This window comes from Pyrgilauda ruficollis, unplaced genomic scaffold (assembly GCF_017590135.1).
Source record: "Pyrgilauda ruficollis isolate IOZ18807 unplaced genomic scaffold, ASM1759013v1 scaffold36, whole genome shotgun sequence".
NCBI classification, from domain to species: domain Eukaryota; kingdom Metazoa; phylum Chordata; class Aves; order Passeriformes; family Passeridae; genus Pyrgilauda; species Pyrgilauda ruficollis.
Genome location: NW_024525045.1, coordinates 5,030,100 through 5,044,003, shown reverse-complemented (window position 1 = coordinate 5,044,003; position 13,904 = coordinate 5,030,100). Strand labels below are relative to the sequence as shown.

Genomic DNA, 13,904 nt, shown 5'->3' with positions numbered 1-13,904 from the left:
AAATTAAAATTATAACTATAAACTCCATATTACATTACATAGCTTTAACAAACAAACATCAGTGCCCCTAAGTTTATATAAGAATTTTGAAAGATTTTTTGAAAGATTATTATGCCATAAATATATTTTATTGTGGATGTTTTTTTTCTGCTTCTGTGGTACAAGGGAAAAAAAAATCTGTGGGAGTCATATAATTAGTCAAGCAGAGGGCTCAACTGAACACCCACTTGAAATAATTAGGAACTGTCAAACAGCACACAGAAAGCTACGTAGTCCAGAGGATTCAAGCTTATTTATTATTCTGCTCTCAATCTAAAAGACAGCCAATGAAGGTCAATTTACACTTCAAGGAATGCTGCAGCTTTCCTTCTCCTGGAACCTTGGCGGAAAAGAGAAGGCTGGCTGGATGTCTGAACAGCACTCTCAGGCTTCAAAACAAAGTCAAGGCATTGCTCTTCTGACTGCAAATAATACTCAGGAAACAGCTCTCCTGCTCCCCCAGGAGTGGTAACTGAAGCAGGCAACCCTTCCCCGAAGAGAAAAGGTTTTGGCCTTTAATATACTGGTCAAGCCACTAAAACAAGGAAAGCTTATAAGCCAGTTTTCTCTGCCACCGTTTGAAAGATCAGAAATTTATTGATTTTAAGAGCAGTAGATAACACTGCATTATCCATTACTCTGGATCATTCAGTACCTCCTGTGCTGAAATAATATATAATATTGGGCTGAAATGCAACAGTGCTCCCCTAGAAAGCTCTGGATTCCATCTTTTAACCTTTCTGAAAATTTACCACTACCTTTGGTAGATTAATCAAATCATTAAATATTCTTGAATATGCCTAGATGCAGCTAACAGCAATTGATTTGTATTTGTCCTTCACAAACAGATTAGGGAGTCCAGGATCTCTCACAGCAAGGACAGTACATCTTCAAAACAATCTGTCCATCTTCCTTTTGGCACACAAATCATTCAGTGTCACTGATGGCATGTTATCCAGCACCCTATTTTTTGATATGTGGCCTTTTCCCTACTGAAACAAACCAACTCCTCCAACATGAAGGCCAGTAAACCAGTTAAAAATTTTTTTGTGATTCTGTAATTACTTCAAATTCTTTAACATGTAGTAGCTTATTGACCAAAGAGGACTTCACAGCTAATATAAACACGGTCAATGTCACAGCATGAGATCTTTAACAGCTACAAGACAAGATCTTAACTCCTATTGTTTAGCAGATAGAGTACAATTCCAGTTAATCTGCTTTTTGGACCAAAAAAGTTCATTATTGTCTGTCCTTCACTGTCAAGTACTGCATCAATTATTATATTTAGGATACTTTGGAGGGAAAAAAAATTTACACAAAAAAAATTTACACAAAAAACACAGCGTCTCAACACTTCCTTTTGAAGTCAAAACCTTTGTCTAGAAGCTAAGCAAAAATACTCTCTTGCATCCTAAAACATCCCCAATATTATGGGAATTTTAGTACTTGCTAACTACCTAAAGCATAACACAATCCAGACACAAAAATGTTAGGCCCTCTCTCTTAAAAAAAAAAAAAAAAAAGAAGTCTTTTCTGTTGGCTATAGGTGAGAAATGGCAAGCATGCAACCAAAAATCACATTCTGTGTACACTGCTTCATCTTCTACACAAGTTGTTAATGAGCAGCCAAGGATCCAACTACAATTTAACATTCAAGGACACACACTGTACCTAAGCAAAGTTATCCTCTTTGAATCCTAAAGCTTAAAGAACAGCCACACTGGAAGTTTCAGGAGGCTTTACACCATAGTGCTTTCCACAGTAAGAAAACACCACTACCTGAACTAACACCTATAATCTGCCAGAATGGGTCTGACTAGCTTATTTTTTAAGAACTCCAAAGTTCAAATATTTTTTAGATCAATTTTTCAGGTGATAATGAGATAACCTAAAACATGAATCCAATTACAATTTGTCAAACACCTGTAGCAGTCTTGCATGCACACAGAAAATTGAAAACAAGGGACAGAGAGTAGTCTTTGAAAGAAGACTGGTAAGCATGGTAAGAGGACAATTTACTACACTGCTAAATGTGTGAAATAGCAGAATACCAACCATATACATCAGGATGTCTCTAATCATCACCATTGCTGTTTGATGATCATTCCACGCTTGGTTTAGTGTTTGTAGAAAGTTGTTATTCAAGGAGTTTAACACATCTTCTCGCACCTGAAGTGAAAAAAAAAGAGATATATTGACATAAACTCAAGTCAGTTTCTTCTGCAGCATTTAAATCTTAAACTTAGCTTCAGCACAAGAATTCTTGCTCCTCCATGGACCTGAATTTTGCAAACAGGTTCTTTCTTTTCCTGGATGCTGACTATCCCTACCTCACATTTCCCTTCTGTGGTAAAATAAGTAAGAAAAATTATGCTAGCAACAAGAGAAACAAAATAAACATGGGTTTTAAATTTCAAAGGAATTCCTGAAGTTTCAAATGTTAAAAATAGTCTCTGACGACTCCTCATAGCTTTCATTTCCTGTGTTATAGTGTTTCAATTGCTGGTAATTTTACTATCACAAGTAATTTCAGAACATTGGGTAGTAGCAGCAAATGCTACAAACAGGAACAAGTAGAGGTGGAAAACTGGCCATGATGACATTTAGAGACACAAGCTGAGATAGCATAAAGATACAGCAAACAACAGTTCTGAAAGGAACCAACTGCTTGCTAAAGACCATACTCTTACATTAATACCAACAACAAGATTTCATAGAAAAAAAAGGAAGTCATCTTTGTTTTTTCACAAATGTATTTGCAATTTGCAAGTTAATCTGTCTCATCAACTTCAGATTTTAAGCCTCTTTGCCACTACTCTCCCTACTAATAAAAAAGCCCATCCTTTTTCATTTTTTAATTTTTTTCAGTAGGCAGATACTGCAGTGCTCAAATTTGAAACTCATGTCAAACCTGGGGGAATGTAAAAAAAATTGTTCCAGAGTTAATAAAATGTGGGAATTGACTTTTTACATAACATGCAAAATATATTCTGCCCTCAGTTGTAACCAAACAGAATGTTCACATTCATTGATTTGGACTGATACCTGGCTGATAGTGTAATTTCAGTACAGAGATTCAAACAGGAAAACAAAACACACATGGCCAGGCAGCCACAAGCTGCACCAACATCTCATGCACTCATCTGACAGGCTTAATTCTATCATTCCAGTTTTATGAAGTTATTAGGCCAAACCAGAGTAACAGAATTCTGTCTGCCACACTACTGTACACACACAAACTCAGACGAGCAAACCGGAGACACAGTGTGGAACATCATCCAACACAATGGTTTCAAGGAGGAGAGGGATGAAGGAGAAAAGGAGAGGAATGAAGGAGCAGGAGAAGGAAGAGGAGAGGGAGGAATGAGGAGAAAGAGAAGAGGGAGGAAGGAAGAGGGGAAAGATGAAGGAGGGGAATCTTATCCCAGTAATATTCACCTTGTTACTGCATCTAGGCAATACAGGTATGCATGGGTTGTTCAAAGCTTTCTTACAACTTCAAACACCTACTCTGCACACCTGAGCAAGGCCTCTCCTGCTTGCTTTTGGAAAACATAATATGCAGTTATAAGCACTGCTTAACTACATCGTTCTTTCTGATCATGATCATCATTTACCTTTTGGTCTCCCAAATGTGTGTTCTGTTGTCACCCAGTCCAGGTAGTTTTTAGCCAAAACATAAATACACACTAAAAACTTCAGCAGACATACTTGTGAAAAATATGCAGAATCTTCCAGAACAAGAGAAACTAACATGACATGGTTTCTTTCACTTCTTTGTTCAGTATGGAAAAGCTTTATAAACATTATTTGGTAGTTCATCCACACTGACAAAATTTACCAAAGCATGATTAGATTATAAGCACAAATAACCAAGGGTAGTTACTGATCCATTTTATGATACCCTTTACTTTGACAACACAGAGGCAGCGTGCCCTCATAACTGCACATATCCCACATCCATCACACTAATCCTGCTGGGCCAGCCAGTGCCAAGTCACACAGAAGGGGGTGGACACCTGCCACCAGGTAGCAGTGACAACTTGCTTCCAAGCAGACACTGGCACGTTCTGCAATAGTGGCACCTCTGCTCCATATGGTGTGCCACGTGGATTTCTGGAAATGGGCTTGAAATTCAGAAATGGGTGCTGTACAACAGAGCTACCTTCAAAGTTTCCCAGCAAAGCTTCTCAATGTTTATTTGAAACTGCAGAAGAGGTTCAAAAAGTCATTCTTTCAGCTGCCACAAACGCCAACCAAACTACTGCCAAGCAAATTATCACTTACAGCAACTTCATAGTTAGCAAGAGTTCAACACATTCCTTGTATGGACCATTAATTCATCTATACCACAGAGAAACTGCTATAATGCACAAAACATCTTAGCCATGCAAAGGTGCAGAGTCACACCACTTTGGTAGAATAAATAATCTGAAGTGAAAAAATGTGCATACTCACACTCTTTTAACAAAGAGGAGACACAGCTGCTACTCTGCCAAAGCCTTAGAACATTTCAAATCTCAAAGATTTTTATCAGCAGAATGTTACTTTAAATTAGCTGAGCTTGTGGTGATTTCTGTAACAGTATTTGCAGTTATGAAGTAAACTACAGGGAAAGCCAGCTTAAATAGAACTAATTTATTTTCAAGTACATACACAGATGTACTTGAAAATAAATTAGCAACTTTGTAATATATGTAAGGTCTTCTTATAGTTACAAGGATGAAATTTTGTGTATAATTTCAGGCCAAACTGTATTTTCTACTGGCTACACAGCTTCAGGAAATACAGAAACCTTCCCCCAGTAAGAGTAGTTTGTTGGCATAAGCTTTCAATACGTTTAAATAACTTTTGATTAAGTGCACATAAAGAAGACTTATGGCCTACTATTTCTATCTTACAGTGCCTGGCCTGATGCAGCAGCACATATAGTTCAATTATGTAACTTCCACTACTGTAAGGACAGCCAGAACATGCTGAGGGGAGCAGCAGTACAGAACAGCACTTTCTGAACCAAGGCCTCAAGCTCTCAGAACTTTTATTATAGAGTTTCTTTTAGAAAAATCCAAGTAGTCTAAAAGATAGTATTCTAAAATCTTAGGATTCAGATTAACCCAAGTAGGTTAATGGACTGACTACCAGAAATGTCTGTTCATCCCTGCAGCTGCTATCCCAAAAAGGATAAAACCTGCTAAAAGGAAAAAACAAACACTGAAGAACACTGGGGATTCTGAACAGTTATGTACTTTTGAGCAATTCCCTCACATCCGTTTGCCCTCCATATAATAGCAGACTTGCTCAAGATCATCTGAAAACATCATTAAGACAATAAAAAGGCAGATAAAACTTCATACATTGCCAGTCAGACTCACTCTAATGCTCAGTAGGTAATTTGCCTCCTACAACTTCTCGTGTCATTCCTCCCTATTTCATTGATGTTATGGAAATAATTCCAAACTCCCTGACGGAATCACTCTCATCTCTCCCTTTTCTCTTCAACACTAAGACAGCAAATTCTAAAGCTTGCAAAGGACCCCAGACATAACTTTCTAAGTCCCAGAGTAGACACACTTCTTTCAGCCTATACCTGCACCAGCATCCCACTGATGCTCTGAGCAGCTCTGTGCCCTCCTGAACAAAGGCGCTCTCACTGCCTGTACTGTATTCTGGAACAGCAGGTACTGGACAGACCCCTGAGGGACACCACTTGTCACCAATGGCCATCGGGACTCTGAGCCATGGACCACAACCAACAGGTGTGACCACCCAACCAATTTTCCATTGAACTCCACTCACTGAATCCATCTCTTTCCAATTTAGACACAAGAAGGTTATAGGGGACCATGTTGAAACCTTTACAGACACCCAGAGAAGAGACATCTGTAGCTCTTCCCTTGCTCACTGATGCTGTCACTCCTTCACAGAAGGCCACTGGGTTGGCCAGGCAAGATTCACCCTTGGTGAAACTGTGCTGGCTGTCCCAAATCATCTCCCTGTCATCCCTGTACCTTAGCATAGCTCCTAGGAGGATCTGCTCCACGATACTCCCAGACACAGAGGTGAGGCTGACAGGTTGGAGTTCCCAGGGTACTCCTTTCTATGCTTCTGAAAGATGGGTACAATGTTTCCCCTTTCCCAGTCACCTGGAACTTCACCTGATTCCACAACTTCTCAAGTATCATGGAAAGTGGCTTGTCCACTACATCAATTCCCCTCCGGACTCTGGGGCTGCACCTTATTGGGTCCCACTGACTTATGCATAAAATGAACATTAAAAATATTATCCTGTAAACTTTTTTTTTTAACTGTAACACAAATGGTGTTGCTTATCATCCAATGATCTAGAGAGTTGTAAACTAAGCTTTGTGTGTTTTAAAAACACTTAACATTTGTGTGAAGTAATAACAGACTAGGCTTGTGAAGTGTGAAGGAAGAGCGTCCGCATTAGGCTACAAGATTGTCAATGGGCAAGAAAGGGAGTAATTAGTGAAATATCAGATGCACAGGAATTAAATACTTGAATTAAGATGAAAGGTTTCAGTACTTTCAAAATTCAACAGTATTTTTAAATAGCTCTGCATACACCATACTTAACTAATGATGTCAATACACAGGTAAAGACAAGTTTTAGCATGTTCTTACCCTGTAGTAAAAACAAGGTAACTCAAGAGAGCTGACTCATCTCAGTGATGCAGAGTACCTGACTTACCACAGCCTTTATCCCACAGCCAGAACAGGGTGATTTAGAACTGCAAACCACTGGGGTCTGCAAGTCTAAAAGCAAGCATTCTTGGTAATAACTTGCTTGCATGCTCCTTGTATTGATCATATTTGCACCTATTATTTTATTTACAATTAAGCTGTCAAGACAGTGCACTGCGCTGCTTTCCTGTTGAGAAGTTAAATACTTTTCTCATTAAGATTGCTAATTAAAATGCTGAATAAGCACAACTTTCACCTGGCAATTAAATTAGCATAAATCATAAATACAGCTCTTAACCATGCCTTGCCAAAAATGAAGGAATGCTTTCCATGCTTTAAAACTATTTGTAAAAACAATTGAACATATACATTGCCTCTACCTAGTCTCTTCATCTATTCCTAATTAACCAGCATGACTGGAATATCACAGGAATGCAGCTTTTTGTAAAAAGATAACCTGGAGATGTGGGCAGCAAATGACAGTTACGGCTCAACGATTATTGCAATTCCAAATTTGGGGTAGGCTCCTCAGCAGTGCTCCCTGAACTGAGTATAGTTCTTCAGTAAAATCTATTCATCTGTGAACATTTCCATTTTTACAAAAGAATTTAATGAACAATATTTCAGTTGGCAAAATCCCTCTCTTCTAAATTCTAGCATCCACCACTGAATCTCGGAATAGAAATTTTACAAAGACTTGTGATGAGATCATTTATCATTCATTAGCTACTTAAAATTTACCAGAGAATTGCTCTTGCAAAGAGACAGCAGACATAAAAGACTTTGCAAAAATTTCTATGACAAAATGTGAGGTTAAACAAAACTTTTTTATCTATCTTACAACAAGTACCAGTGGCACAAACAGAAGATGTCATTATGGAACTGATCCTATTCTTGATAAACAATGCACTATTTTTTCCATACTTCCATCTATATATGCCTCAACATAATGCGTCCAAGGAAATATTCAAAAGGGACAAGCAGTAGCTTTTAGCCTCTGTAAGTTTTTGTTATTTTTCAGAAATTTTTGGCATAAGTCACATTTTTTTAGTCTTTTCCTTGGATTATTTTACAGGCTGGCATCATAGAATAATTTAGCCTTTTTAACTCTATAGCAATTTACTAAAACTCAGTTCACCTTTTTATTTGAAAAAGCTTTGGTCATCTTTTTATCATCCACACACATGGATATAATTTGATTAATCACATTAAAGATCAGAATATTTGGTCATGAGAGAAGATTTTATTTAAAGAACCAGACACAGGAATATTAAGTGTCAGAAAGGCACTTCTCTGCACTGCTATCTGTGCAGTCCTCTCAGCCTCTGCACTGAAAGTACAAACTCAGAATCTTCTGCTCTTTTGTCAGCCTGCCACAATCAGCACCTCAGAATAATTAATTCTGCAAATGAATAATTTTTAATATGCAAAATAGCTAGGAACTAAGATAAGTGGCAGAATACCTAGGAACAAAGATAAAAAGACACCCATCAAATTAAACCAGGCTAAACTAAAGCCTAGGAATAATAAAAGTTTAGTATCACAATTTATTAAATGCATAGACATATACAAGAACAAGGCAAAAAAAGCCTCAGCCATTTGCCACATTTTATGTGAATAGTACAGATTATGAATGCACAGATAATGAAACCAGAAGTTTTTGAGAGTCACAGATGTGCTACAATTATAGAAAAGAACTGCAAATTATTTAACCACTTCAGAGGATGTCTCCTCTGGTGCACACAGTAAAAAAGCCCCACATTCAAAGCAGTTTTAGACTATACTTATCTGGACCACACCTTTAAAAACTAGGATTTTAGAAAAGAAATAATACATTTCTCTGCCACAGCAGTAACTCCAGTTGGAACACGCAAAAAAGTCCCAAAGCATTCTGCATTATTTAGCCATAAATCTCCCATCGATTCTCTGTAATTCAGCCAGAAATAATCATCCAAGACACACGATGGTCTCTGACTTTCCTTTTCCGATCTTGTAAAAACAGGACAAAAATGTGATACTCCATCTGAGCCCATGGCCAGAATATGGGATCAAAGTAAACAGGTAGCTCTCTGCTATGGAAGTTACCATGAGGAGTAAGGCAGGCACCTCCCATAGACTTAGAATCCTATTGCCATGAAATATTATCTGGAGTCCTAAAAAGTGATTTCCAACTTTTCCCACTCATATATTTATTAATCAATTCTAAACTTCCTTCAAAGACTAAAGAAGTGGTTCCACAGTTTAACATGAGACCTGCAGACTCCTTTTCTCAGATGACAGACCTCTCTGAAAGTTTCTGCAAGTCATTTTGACTGACCTACATGGTTTTGCAAAGGCTGACAAGGCAGAATGTGAGCTACTCAGGACTTTTGCTATTGCTGAGTTGCTGTTTTTGAACAGTGCCTGCTGCCTCTTTAAAGAGCATAATCCCAGCACAACTGTCTCATTAACCTGGGAATTAGTTCATCAGCCTATAGAAAACAAGTTCTTACATTGGTATTTATTTGTTCCACAAATGAAAAAAACTGACTGGCAAATAAGACAAAATTTGACCTAAGAAAGTCAACAAATGCCACCAAAACTGACACAAACCTTTAAAAAATATCATCAGCTCTTAACAGTTATTTTCCAAAAAAAAAGTTGTTTCCTTTTGCACTCTTTCAAGTGCTTCCTATGGTCTGCCTTCCATCAGTAATTTAACAGAAACAGTACCTGGAACATGAAATCATTTGAGCTTGATGTTAGCTCTATGCTACCATTTTTGAGAGAAGCTACACAACTGCAACACAAGGTAACATAATAAAGTTAGATTTTCTGTCATTTAAGTAACTGCTCAGAATTCTTTCATATAAGACAATTCTATTTTAATTCACAAATGGACAAACCTTGTTTATTAGATGCTCAGTGACCACTTCTCTTAGTCCAGTGTAGAGTTTTTCACCATGTTTATGCAACACCATTGTATAAGCATTTCTATACAGCTCCTCAAAACTGAGACCACTATTGTTCTTACGCTGAATCTCTTGGATTGCATTTTTCAGAAGATCCCAAATGCTGTTCACATATTTCTCATCCATAGTCATCTGTAAAAAATAAAACATTACGTTATTGTTTTGAATAAAAAAAAAGAATATAGATAATGAGGTAATTGCTCTGCCCCATCTTGTTGATTCCATTACCACAAGATCTCTCAAATTTTATCAAAAGAAAAACAATATTTGAGACTAGTAGAGATTTCAAGAAATATTTATGAAAATTGTAATTTTCAAAAGTTTAATGCTTTTTTGTTTCAGAACTGCAAATGCCCAGAATCCAACCCCAGAGCCTTTGGAGGTGGAAAGGCAGGTAATTGTGGACAAAAGTATCTTCCCCACTTTTCTTTCACACGTTAACAGTGATAGATGGTTAACTCCCATTCCTTATTAACACATTATTTGGCACCTCATAAATTGTATTACAACACTCATGTGCTTCACCAGACCCCAAATCAACCTGTACAACAAAAGATAATAATGTCTGACATAGATTCAGGAAACTTGGTCATCTGCCTGAACTAACTAGGGAATAACAGCTAAAGAATTACACACCTACAACACTGTACCTACAATTTAAATAATTATAGGTACCACTGAAAACCCCCACAAATGCCCAACTTAAACACCTGCATTGAACATATTCCCTTTGCACAAATACAAATAAATACCTTTCTAAAGGACGCATACCAAGCACTAAGCATCAGCTTGATCTGTTATTCAGATGTTGTAAACTTCAGCAAATACACAGAAAGAAAAAAGAAAGATTCAGAGAAGGAGAAAAGCTCTTATAAGAAATAGTCTCAATACAACAGAAAACTTCTATCTAGTGCCTAGTGTGAATAATTTCACACTCGTGCTTTACCAATGCAAAGGTGATCCAGTATATGATATTTTATAGATAAAGCAGTATCTGGGACTGCAAGTAAGCATAGCAAAAAAATATCAGATGCCAGTATCGCTTAAAGTCTGTGATTCAGCCAAGTTTTATCACCCAAACAAAAAAAACCCAAACCAAACACTTTTTTAAACTGAACCAATTTTATTTAAAGTTAGGTTTGATTTAGTTTATACAAAATCAGGAACAGATTTAGCATTTTATAGCTAAAGAAAAGGGCTGAAGGCAGAAGGGAAAAAAGCTGCTATTCCCAGAATTACTATGGGAAGCGAAAATATCCCAGAGTCTATCAATACTGTCAAAGCAGTCTTGAAAATAGGAACTGGAAGTATTAAAAGAGTAAAGAATAACGGTATGACACTATAGAGGAAAATCACAACCATAATTCACCTCTCTGTCTCCTTCCAACAAAACCCACTAAGTGAATAGAGAAAGATAGTAAAACTAGATTTGACTGCATTTGTAATCAAATGCAATTATTTAGCAGAATCTTTTTAATCCATGTATATTTTTACATGTATTTTCAAACTATCACATCAAGTTTTCTAGGCATGATAAGTAACAATACAGATCACAATAAAGAAAAGCCATTCACTGCCTTGGAGGGGAATGGGCTGCTGAATAAAATGAAAACAAGACATGATCTTCTATCCTATGCATCTTTTGGAGTTTTGGTTAAATACAAGGATTTTTATTATAAAAATAATCCTATTGTTACTTTTTCCACTCCTCTGACACCAGATCCACTTGACTACTTAACTCTATGTACCCCAAACTTAAGATGTGCCGTTATGTATCTAAAAGCAAAACCAAAATAAAATCAAACATGTTGAAAAATGTGTAGCTCCCAATCTCCTAAATGCAAAGCCTCAAAGTAACAGAGGAATGGTGGATGGAATGTCACAGGTCCCTCCACACTTCCTTATTCTGCTATGAGCAGCACTGAAAGGTCGGTAATTTTGATTTTAATTTGCATTTGCTACATTGGTGCTGCTTCAGGGAAGTTATTTTCTACAGCCTTCCTGAACCAGCAATTTCACAAGTACTGATAATGAAGGCAACCATTTAGATTTGCAGACAGCAATCCAAGCAAAAGCTTTTTAGCTTTCCTTTCACAAACCCAAGGTTTTGTTTTCAAACAAAGCAGAGGCTCCCCCTGCTAATTAAAAAACTCTCAGCCAACACAACCTTTTTATCTCAACTGCAATTTAATTGCACTCTGTATTCTGAGCAAAGGTATGACCTGTATAAACCAGGCAAATCACTGGGCAGCAGTCTGCAGAGGTATTACAGAGCTCCTGTTTTTGGCTGGTCACAGGGAACATCTCTGTACCTTACACACAGAGACAAAGCAGCACAGTTGGTAATTCAGATCCCTTCAGCAAAAAGCTAAAAGCAAACTGTTAATTCTTGTACTTTTAATCCAAATGCTGTAAAATAGAAGGAATGATTGCAGCACTATTTGCTCCCAAGTCCCTGAATACAAACAAGAACACAAAGCTTTTTGCCACTTAACAATTGCTACACGATGAGCTACTCTGACAGCACAAGAAAGGTTGATAGAAGGCAATTTTAAGGAGTACACATCTCCATGAGGTAAATATTTGAAAAAGTACTATAAAATTATCTTACTACCTTTTAGGATTAAGCATTAAAAATTCTGCTTTTCAATGCAGCTTCTTATTCTGTTTCTGACTCAGATTAACATAGTGAAGTTTTATTGGAACAGGTTTGCTCAAGTTCTAGAATATCATGTTAGAAGAGCACTGTCTTACAAAAAGATCTAGCATAGCTAACTTGTTTGCAGCAGTGTTTTCTAACAAAGCAAAGACTCCTAATACTTTAAATAATTCCATTCTATTTGGCAGTAAGTCACTGCAGTAAAGTTTGAGTAAAAATGTATTATTTCCTCCCTGCTGCTGAAAAGTTGCTAGCATTTGAGCAGAAGAGATCTTCCTGTATTCTCAAGGGTATGTAATAATTGCAATGTATTCTTTGGTTATTTAACTCACAGGTTCATGTCTTTTCATCCCATTCCTTAAGTCAGGCTTGTAGGCAGATTTGAAATCCAAACAAAAAACCAGTAAGTAAGTTGCTGATGCTTCTAGAACATTGGCATTTTTCAGAATTCTCTACAAAAGCATCTCTGACAACACAACTGCAATCCTAATACCCCAGTCTGACCCACCAATGAAGATTTATGCAACTCTCTAGATCCCTAGCAACGAAGTCTGTAAGAGATCCTCTTCCACAAATACAGGATCAGAGCCAAGATGTTTTTCGGAGATTTCTTCTAATGGTTGTATTTTAGAACTAAAATCCACAGTTAGAATACAGTTGCCTTGCTTGTGTCTTTGTATTCTTGCAGATTTAAGCACAGTGCAGATTGCTGCTTCTGCTGGTCTTTGAAAAAAACCACACAGGTTTGGAAAGGCTTTCAGAAGCAAAATCCCAGTGATTTCAGCAGTGTCTACACCCAGATTCACCAAGACAGCAAGAAGCCAGTGTCCAAGCAGAGGAAACGTGTTAATGTACTCACGCTTATCTGAACATTACCTTTCTTGGGGAATGGGAAAGCGACCAAGTCTGTTATTGGCAGGAGAGAGAGCTGTTTATAAGAAGCCGCTGGTTGGAAAACTTCCACACACTGCTGCCCAAATGCTAATGATTCAAAGATGCAACTCGAGCACAAACATCTGAATTCAGTGTAGCACAAGTACATCTTGAGGAAATTAGACTAAAATGTCAGTGTACATGAAAGTACAGTCATTTCACAAAAAAGAGACTACAAAGGACTTAAGAGATCCTTTATACCATAGTGTGGGATCAGATACACTCAAGCCCCTTCCTTTAACAATGTTTCTCTACCCTATTAAAATCATCAATTCAAATAAATAATAACTGTCAGCAATCTATTGCTGTTATCACCTGTGAACAGGTAAAGCTGGCAAATTCCTGAAGAGACTTCTCAGTCTCTCCCTCCTAGAAGCTCACAGGCACCACCTGCTCCAAGTAACCTACCACAGCATTCAATCAGAATGAGCAAACAGCTCAATTCTTGTTATTTTCTGATCAACATGTAACTTCATGCAAAATGTTATCAGCCCCCTTCTAGACATGTAGTTCCAAGAGAAGTGCAACATCCCAGACCTAGGGGGAAGGAACAACCCCATGCATTAATGCCTGCTGGGGCAAATGGCTGGAAAGCACATTTGGCAGAAAAGAACCCA

At 37.5% G+C, this 13,904-nt stretch overlaps 1 protein-coding gene across 1 annotated transcript in view; it reads right to left on the bottom strand.

The window, feature by feature from the left end:
- The window catches only part of CUL3 (cullin 3), a 55,358-nt gene that overhangs the window by 26,532 nt on the left and 14,922 nt on the right, over nucleotides 1–13,904 (bottom strand). The window contains exons 2-3 of the mRNA XM_041475667.1: nucleotides 9,630–9,827; nucleotides 2,098–2,211 (exon numbers count right to left, since the gene is read on the bottom strand). Of these exons, the coding sequence (XP_041331601.1) occupies nucleotides 2,098–2,211; nucleotides 9,630–9,827 (312 nt within the window). The remainder of the gene's footprint in view (nucleotides 1–2,097; nucleotides 2,212–9,629; nucleotides 9,828–13,904) is intronic.